Raw genomic sequence first — 9,557 nt, 5'->3', positions numbered from 1 at the left:
CAACCAAGGGTTATCTGAGGATGAGCTTAGCTCAGAGAAAAAAAACTGTGGACACATGACCTGTGGTCAGATGAATCCACATTTCCAGCTGTTATTGTGTAAAATACTGAAGTCTGGTTCTTTGTGCCAAAGAAGAGAAAGACCACCCCAGCTTTTATCACTAAAAGGTGTGAAATCCAGCATCTATGATGGTATGGGCTTGAATAAGGGTCTATAACATAAATGTCTTGCATATGTGTGAAGTTACCACAAATAAAGAAGCTTATTTTTACATTTTGAAAATATACACTTTTGTAGGGAGGTCTGTGGTTATTACAGAAGAACAATACCAGACCTCATTCTACACGACACTGTGTGTACGTGCTTGACTGGCCTGCCTGCAGTCCAGATCTTTCTCCTGCTGAAAATGTATGGAGTATCATGAAGAGGTAAATCAGACAACAACAATAACAGACTGTTGAGCATCTGAAAACTTTAATTCAGCAAGAACCAATACAGATTGCTCTTATCAACTTAGTTACCAAACAATTAGAAAATGTAAATAAAAGGAAGATTGATGTAACACAATGGTAAACATGTTTCTGTACCAACTTATTGATATGTGCTAAATACAATGAATTTTGTACGACAGCAATAAAAATGTATTTTTTTGTTTGACATGAGTTTAAAAAAAAATCCACATTTTTTGGGGGGAATAGGGTTTACAGATTAAGTTTAGCTGACTAACACAAAAGGTACTTTTGGAAACCTCGTAAACTTTTATAGGTGGGATGCCAGACTGTTATCCACTGTCCAGTTTTTTAAAACACGCCACTGCTGACGTGGTTTGTCTGTAGTTTGTTTTCTATCATGTTGTCTAAGTAGCTCAAGAGACTGACGTTTTCGTGTAGCCGCAGCCTGAAGGACTGTCGATGAAGGCTTGGCTTTGATGCTCGATCTTGGAAAACCTGGAAATTCCACAGAATGTGTGAAGCTCTCATACAGCTGTGGATCAGTTTGTTTAATCTTATCCAGTGAGTGAAAATCAATTTACAATGCTACAGGGGGGTTGATCCCTGGGAAAGTTCCAAATATTATTTCTTGGAAAATTAATGTTCCAGCTTCATTAGACATCCTTCCACTTTTAGTTTTTCTCTTTAAGTATTAAAAAAAAAACAACATCCAAAGGTCTCACATAGAAAATTCCCCTTTAATTCAAACTGAACGTTTTGTATCAGCATGACTGACTGAGAACTTGTCCGTCCGGTGGGAGATCACTCCCTCTGTTTATATGTGCAGCGAATACTCATGCACATTCTCACACTCACATATTCTCCCCCTGCGCTTACAAATTTTATAAACATGCAGAAAAACACTCCACCAGCTTAATGTGAGTATACATTGAGCCCTTCAGAATGAGGTACAAGGCTGACCAAACTCTCCCAGAGGGACCATTTAGTTTTCTGAGGATTCTGCTGTTCAGCTTCTTTACCAACTGTCAAAAGTAATGCATTTACATACTCTTCCACTGCAGAGAGAAGATGTAGTCTTTGTATTCAACGGGCAGATGATGGCCAGATCTTTTGTGTTCTACACTTATTCCTCTGAATTTGATGGTGGAGAACACAGTGAAAAGGGTCAGACAAAGACCAGTCAATCAGGTTCTGGTTTGACAGGCTCCGTGTCTCTGCTTAATAATGCGTAACACAGGAGAGCAAATGAACCGCTACTTCTCCACTTCGCTGTGCCTCACATTACATTATCATTATAGTTGATTCATAAACTGCCTGAAATCTGAGGCGAACTCACACTCACAGGAAAAAGATTAAAAATGTAATTAAATTTGGGAAATCTGACATCTCAGATAAAAAAGAAAAAACATCTTATCACAAACATGACTAATCTGGACACCAAAACAACATTTGCACATGTTCTGTTCAGGCTCATTAAGAGCTGAGCTCATCGTTAGGCTTTCACAAAGGTCAAATTCAACGGGCCAGTGAACTGGCTCCCGTCTTTTGGAGTCTTCAGTTAACTGTACAAGAGGACACTTTGCGCCAGTTCTTTCACGTCTTCACAGGAGTTGCAGGAAATATCTGTTCAGATTGGGAAGCCTCCCTGAACACATTCTGAGAGTAAATTCTGGCTTTTCTGTCAGTGACTACAGCTGCCTCTCCCCCATTGTCCTCACCCTTGTGCGTGTGTGCAGTTATGCCGTAAGCAATCTGATATTTCATATGGATCCTTGGGACCATTTCAGAAAATGGGCTTTATTTCTTTTTTAAAGAGTCTTCATTTTTACCACAAGATATCTTTGTCATCATTATCATCACTGTATCATACAAAACAGCACAAGACTGTACCCATAACAATGGAAACAGACAAATACTCACAAATCATTTTGTACAACATACAAATTCAATACATATCATGGACTTCACTTTTCTTCTTTAATAAAAAAAATGCAGTTACACTGAAAGCATGTTGTCACTGTGGTGTTCTGTGTTCAGCTGTGGCTGGTGGATGCTCTGAAAAGACGATGCTGCACATAAAGCTCCTCCTGACCATTTACATCTAGAGCTTTCACAAACTGCTGGTCCATGTACGATGGGCAATATGTTCTACAACACATGTACAATATAGTAAAAAACAAGTAAATGAGGGGTCATACGTATCTTCTGGTGTCCCTCCTGCACAGTATCTTTTTGAACGACCTCCTAAAGTCGTTGTTGAAGATGGTGTAAATGATGGGGTTCAGTGCACTGTTGCAGTAGCCAAACCAGAAGAAGAACTTAAACAGGGTATTAGGCACAGGGCAGTGCTCGCACAGCGTCTTCAGCATGTATGTAAAGAAAAAGGGAAACCAGCAGATGACAAACGCTCCAATGACCACGGCCAGGACGAACGTGAAGCGTTTCTCCCGGTTCTGCCGGCCCTTCCAGCGGCTGCCTTTGGTGTTTTGCATCTGCTTTTGAACGTCAGCATCCCCTGGCTTGATTTGGCTCAGCCTGGTTTTTCCCTTCTTCGATTTCTTTCTAATGGAGCATGGATTGTTCACTATGTGGTCAGAAGAGGATGACTCCTCAATGTCCACCCCATTGACCTCACCTTTCTCCTTATATGCTCCCCCTTCTCCTCTCACTCCCTCCTTCAGCTCAATGTCCCCTTCACCGTTCAGCTTCTCATGGCAGAGGCGATTCTCGGCGTCACCCACGCCATTCTCCTTTAGTTTGGCAACAGCAATGGCTGCTGACTTTGATAGATCTGTCTGCTTACGGTCTCCCGGTGGTGCCCGCGTCCTCTTTTTGGCAATTTGGTAGATCCGGACATAGACCAGCACCATGATAATGCAGGGCAGGAAGAAGGAGCCAATGCAAGAGGAGATGACATACCATTTAACATCATTGATCTTACACACAGGGATTCTCTCACTGTTCTCTTTCTCCATGGTAATCAGAGGTGGGAAAGAGATAACGGCAGCAATGACCCACACAATGAAAATGATGCACTTGATGCGGCGTGGCGTCCTCTTGAGGTTGTACTCGATGGCCTGTGTGATGGACCAGTAGCGGTCCAAGCTGATGGCACAGAGGTGGGCGATGGAGGCAGTGCAGAAAAGAACATCAAGGGCAAGATAGATCTCACACCACACCTCACCGAAGAACCAGTATCCCATGAGCTCATTGGCCAAAGAGAACGGCATCACAAGAGTTGCCACCAAAATGTCAGCCGATGCCAGAGACACTAAGAATAAGTTCTGTGGAGCCCGCAAGGCCCGGCTTGTACAGACTGCTATGACCACCAGCACGTTACCAAACACTATGAGCAGGATCATAATCCCCACCAGCACAGAGAGTGGCAGGGCTACCTGGAGGCTGTAAGTGGTCATGTTTGGAAAAGTCTGGTTGGTCACATTGTCAGACTCCATTGGAGCAGATTGGCCCACCTCCTGTGTGAGTTCACCTGAGGTTAACAAATATCATCCAACAGGACAGAACAGAACTAGTATCTCACAGCGTGACTGAGAAAAGAAGGGACTGAATCACTCGTCTGAGGCTTTCCCAGATTTTTCCTTTTCATTGTGAACTGCCTCCTCAGGGATGAGCCCTTATTTTTACTAAGGCTGTCAGTTCATCTGAAAAAAATGGCAACAAGAGGGAGGGAAAAAAGCACATTCTTCAATGCTTTAGTTTGTATTTTCTACTAATTGTATCATATCATTCAATTATTATTGGCTCAGATTCTGGGTAAGCATTTCAAAATGGAAAAAACAGAAAAAAAATTTAAAAAACAGAAAATCCTACCTGAGACAAAGAGCGGTGACACGACTTCGCCAGAGCCTGAGACGCACGGACACTGAAAAACTGTGTGTGCGTAACTTCTTTAGGCGAATCAATAGGAAGCAAAGAAGATCCATGTGTCGGATGAAGCCTTCCCTCTGCGTCTCCTCTCTCTCCCCTCACAATGATCTCTGCGCCTCATCTAGTTGAGCTCAGTAGCGGACCTAATAGAGCACTAATCACGTTATCCCGGGCGCTGCCGTGCTTCTGTCTGCGAGTGGAGTTTCTCTCCTCACTGTTAACCAGTGCGCCACTCCCTCTCCTTATAGCCCGCACGCTGCAAAAAGTGTCCCACTCGCCGGGTCACTGTGCGTCCGCCGAGTGTCAACACTGGCATCCTGCCATGCCATGTTTGTCTAGCAACATCAGCTGCAGCGTGTGGCATGGAAGAATCAAAGGAGGAAAAGATGAACAGAAGTGAATCATTTGCAGCCACAATAACAAATAAATCTGCTTTGCAAATTTTTTTGTTTCCTGAAGTATAAAGTATTGTGAGTCTTTTTCTATTGCTACAACACATTTCTTGAAATGATGTCTCCATTTCCAAAAGCTCTTAACTCTAAAACTTCCAACTTCCAGGTTCAAACCAAATTCTACTCAAAACCAATCTTGCCAAAACCCCAAATTTTGCCTCCGTTAATAACGCAAAAGCCCTAAAAAATGCATAAGATAGTCTCATAATCAGGGAACATCGATTTCATAATTCTAAAATCAGGAATCTGCAATGTTACTTATGATTCTTGCCCTTAAGAAACAACTTCTTCCCATGATGAGAAAAAATATATTTTCACGTTTTTATTCCTTTATGTACTCCACACAGTAAAACTTCAAAACCAATATACTGTAAAATAGAAATCTAATTAAAAAAAAAACCTCAAAGAGAGGAAAATAGTATCCCCGTCTCTTTTTTCTTAGCTTTCTCTCTTCATCCTCCTCACTATCGTTCTGAATTTCTTGTTCCAAAGAGAGAGAACTGAATCAAATCCTTTTTTCTACATTAATCTTATACATATTTTGGTTGAGAACAGTTTTGTCTCTCATTGTTTCTAACAAGATGATTGGGTTCTAATTAAGTTTAAAGTGTGCTAATTTGAGTCAACATTATTGACTGCTGGTCCTTTTTAAGTGAGTGCCTGTTGTGGGCAATACATACTGATATACGAGGGGATCTGAGTGAGCAGTTTCTGCAATAACAGTTCAATAAATCAGACTCATCTGTGAGTTGTTTGATGTGATTTTTCCTTATAAGCCATGTATTAGTGAGTAAACAATAATAAAAACTGTAACAACATTTTTTGCAGTGCAGCTGCTAGATTCTGTTGCTAAGCAGCAGCCAGAACCACACCATGTGGAAATCAACAGAGGCATTTCATTACTTTTTCCAAACTTCAACTATATAACCATCTCTTAGAATCCATGTGGATAACACCACATGGTGTTAACAACTTTGAGTGATTTGCAGGTTTCTGGATCCTGTTTGCATGAGCCACACACCTGGTGAACCTGCTCTGGTTTTTACAAATGTGAGTTGGAAGCACTGAAGCAGGGAGCTGCAGGAGCCCATTCATCTTCACTGTGAAGAGTCGGGAGAGAATCCAGAGCAGCCTGCAAGGCAGCAGGAGGTCATCTGTGACACTTTTTACAGTCGTTGATAGAGCATCACGAGGTTTTATGAAGCCAAGCCCGATTGTTTGAGTATTTGTCTTGAATTCTGAAAAAACGGTTGACCTGATGTTTGAAGTCAAATATTTAACTTTACCGAACGCCTGCCCAGCGGTGTCGGACCCAATCATATTTGGCTGTCAAACTAATTCCTTATTTACTTTGTCCACAAAACAAAGATGTGGCAGGTGATGGTTGACATGCGACGGCTTTAGTGAACAAACTTTTAAGCTTATCAGCATATCATTCATGTTATTAGCATTTTATTTCCTTGAGCCAGAAGAAAGGAAGACTGTAATGGAAATTCAGTAACTCACTAATAAACTAAGATTGGAAACTATAAAACTTGTTCTCTTTTTTTTCTTTTGCATTCATTTCGGAGAATAAAACCTTTAAAGGTAGTGTTACAAACACCATCAAGGTCTTGACGATGAGGAAAAAGCTCAAGAAAAATGAAGACATGCTAATTTATACTGCCTGCACATGGTAAGCTACAGCTTGTGGCGTGGTTTCCATGGTTTCGGAAAGCAGAGAAGCCTAAATAAGATAGCAAACAGCCAAAAAGGGCAAAATCTCAGTAGGCAGAAGCTATCAGTGGCCTTCCATTCCTTCATTAATGCACCGCTCTTTGGCACCAAGCGATAGCAGAAGCACAGATTAGTGTACAGTTTGCATAATAACAAAAAATATCTTTTAGCACAAAGTACATATTTGGCACAACTGGGACAATCTTCAATACTTTTTAACTTGTATCATTTAATATAAAATGGGGTTGAGAGGATGTATATGATAATGAAAATAAAGCAAACTATTATTGGTAAGTGTGACTAAAATAATCATTTATAAGCAGACAAGCACAGACAATAAATAATTAGATAAATGCACAAGAACTTGCTAATTTTATACAGACTAAGTCCCCTCTCCCTCACTTACATTTGATCTACTGGGGTTTTTGTTATGGTCCAGTCTCCAAGAGTCTCAAAACTGGAGCCCCTTCTTACCACGAAAGCTCTGCCGAATTTGTTCCACATCACAAAATGACTGATGGAGGGAAACTTGCAGGGAGATTCATGAAAAACATGTGGGAGTACACGAAAGCATCATAAAGACCTTGACTCTAATTGTGACTGGTGCTGTGTGAATGCTGCTTTATGCTGCCACTCCCACATGTAGGCCTAAAATATAACGGTAGCCCGATGACTCTCAACATAGGACTTTGTGTATAGAGCTATTCCAAGTCTTATCAAGACACTTTAAAGAGAAAGTAAACAAGTTTAATGATGTACATATCAATCAAATCAGGTTTTAATTTAGTACAATCTATTTCAGTTTATCATAATTGTATTCATATGATGACAATTCATCAAATGTAACCAAGGTTAGAAAACCAAAAGATCACAACAAATCTTCAGTTCAATTCAATCCCCCATAAAAAGTCCTTTATTTAACAGTAAATCATTTCCAAATTTTTATTTTAGACCAGTTGTTGAAAAGACCCTCTTGAGTAAAAATGAAGAGGAAATTAAGGACATTGTCATGTTTGTAAAGCATTTTTCAGTGTGTAATAAGTCAGTCAAGCGTGCAAAAAGCTTCAGAAATGAAGAGTGACAGTTCCAATTATAATCCATTATTCGTTTTGGACACTGTTTACTCCATTCTCACAAGTTAAATTGTAATTATTATCATTATTTCTACCCAGTGTGACAGCAACCCTCCTTTGGAGCAGCTCACCTGAACGTGACTGCGCAAGGTGACGTCACTCACACCTGTTCCCACAGAAACAGAAGTGGGTCACGCGGTGACCCTGTTCTTCCCCCCACGGAGAATAATTGATACAAATGCACTGTTTCAGAAGACACAGCTTAATGGATTATTAGAGGTGCAATTACCTGTGTGATGATCCGCTGTTGGAGCCAATATGTGGAAGGCGTGTAACTGAGCTCAGTAAACATTTCAAAGCGCCCACATGTTACACAGTGTTACCGCACTGACAGGGTTTCTTTCAGCCAGATATCTCTGTCTGTCCACACAGGTGAAAGTTGGAGCAGTCGGTTTGTGGATAAACACTGTGCCGCGGCGCTGGTTCACGCATGAGGGCGCAGACAAAGCGCATGGACACAGTGACACCTGTCGTCTCCTGCCAGAGCCTCCCGGCCTCAGGGAGACAACTCCGTGGGAAGGAGAAAAAAAGTTTTTAAAAAAAAAACAAGAGGGCGAGGAGGTGAAAGTCAGTGGGCTGAAGATTTTCTCTTCGTTTGTGGGTCAGTTACAATGGTGAGAACAGAGAGCTCTGCAAATGCACGCAGTTCAGTAAAGGTGGGGTGATCGTTTGACGCAAGACTAACTTTTACGCGCTGTGACTGGTTCCGTGGCTGTAAAAAGGTCGTAGTATTATTTTAAGTTCTGGTACTTTTAAAGTTCTGGGAAATGCAGCAGACCCAACTTTAAGAATAACTTAATATCACCAGCAGGGGACAGTGTTGTACTAGACTGAGACAAACATCTAGCTCTAGATATAGGGAGTACTGCATGCTGAAAATGAACAGGTAGGCTACTACTGAACCACATCAACATTTTACAGATGGAGGCTGTTGAGAAGAGCACATCCAGCTGTGGCACCGGCAACCAATCTAAACCTGGTGTTCAGACAGTGTAACCAAAAAAATTCAAATAAGTGAGGTAAGACAAATCTCCTGTCAGGGAACATAATATAAAAGAATAGAGCAATGACTTTGTATGTGTGTTTATGTAGAGCTGCAAACAGAAGACAGTATTAAAGGCAGTAGGGTGGGTTGTGCCTGGGGATGCGTGTATACTCTTCATTTTTGCCCCAGTTTTTAAGAGCTTCCTGTCCAGCTGTTTCATAAACAGAGTACTTTGCTGTGGTTGACCCAAAAGGGCCCAGTTGTATTTGCACGTAAATTGTGCCGCTTGACGTCGGGGATTAATCATCCGCATGAAACTAAACCTAACAAACCCATTATCCAGTGACAAGCAGAAAGGGTGCTGGCAGTATCTGTGCCTTTCTTGGGAAAAGAAAATGAGTTTCTGGAAAGCTGCACATGTTGCTCATCAGAAAGGGTTTAGAAGAGGGTATAGTCAGAGCTAACTCATAAATAAGGGTAATTCTTTGTTATCCTGTGCATTGAATATCCCCTGGGATTAATAAAGTATCTATCTATCTATTCCCTACATTCAAGATGAGATGATTGCTCCTACACCATGCCACAAAGTGGTCAACCAGTTCCCTGTACTCACCCAACAGTATATCTCAGTATATCTGGATATGACAACACTTAAGTAGTCCCCTGTGGTGCTCCTGTGCTGCTGAATACCCTCTCAGACACACAATCCTTCAGTCACAGACTGCAGTCTGTTTGTCATGTTATCCAGCAGATTGTGGAGGTATCTACTTGTATTTTACCATTGACAATAAAAAGAAGATGCTTTTTAAAAAAAAAAGTTCTTTCACATTTTTCTCTGTCTTGCTTCAGCCTGACTTCCACAGTTTCCTCTTCCGGGCCCAAACACCCGGGAAGTTGTTGGGTTTTAAAAACCTCAATCAGCTGCTAAACA

General features: G+C 41.3%; 1 protein-coding gene across 1 annotated transcript; it reads right to left on the bottom strand.

Moving 5' to 3' along the window:
- Positions 1-457: 457 nt before the first annotated feature.
- Positions 458-4,627, bottom strand: adra2a (adrenoceptor alpha 2A). Its single transcript, XM_075463846.1, has 2 exons — positions 4,284-4,627; positions 458-4,114 (listed from the first exon to the last, which is right to left on the bottom strand). The coding sequence occupies exon 2, from the start codon at positions 3,905-3,907 to the stop codon at positions 2,645-2,647; it is 1,263 nt and encodes a 420-aa protein (XP_075319961.1). The 5' UTR covers positions 3,908-4,114; positions 4,284-4,627; the 3' UTR covers positions 458-2,644.
- Positions 4,628-9,557: the final 4,930 nt, after the last annotated feature.

The sequence above is a fragment of the Odontesthes bonariensis genome, chromosome 4 (assembly GCF_027942865.1).
Source record: "Odontesthes bonariensis isolate fOdoBon6 chromosome 4, fOdoBon6.hap1, whole genome shotgun sequence".
Taxonomy (NCBI): domain Eukaryota; kingdom Metazoa; phylum Chordata; class Actinopteri; order Atheriniformes; family Atherinopsidae; genus Odontesthes; species Odontesthes bonariensis.
Note: the sequence above shows the minus strand (reverse complement) of the source record. Positions and strands in the feature narration are given on the sequence as shown.

What these genes read in the sequence shown, in the direction of transcription:
- adra2a (XM_075463846.1), bottom strand. Translation starts at nt 3,907, where the DNA reads ATGGAGTCTGACAATGTGACCAACCAGACTTTTCCAAACATGACCACT.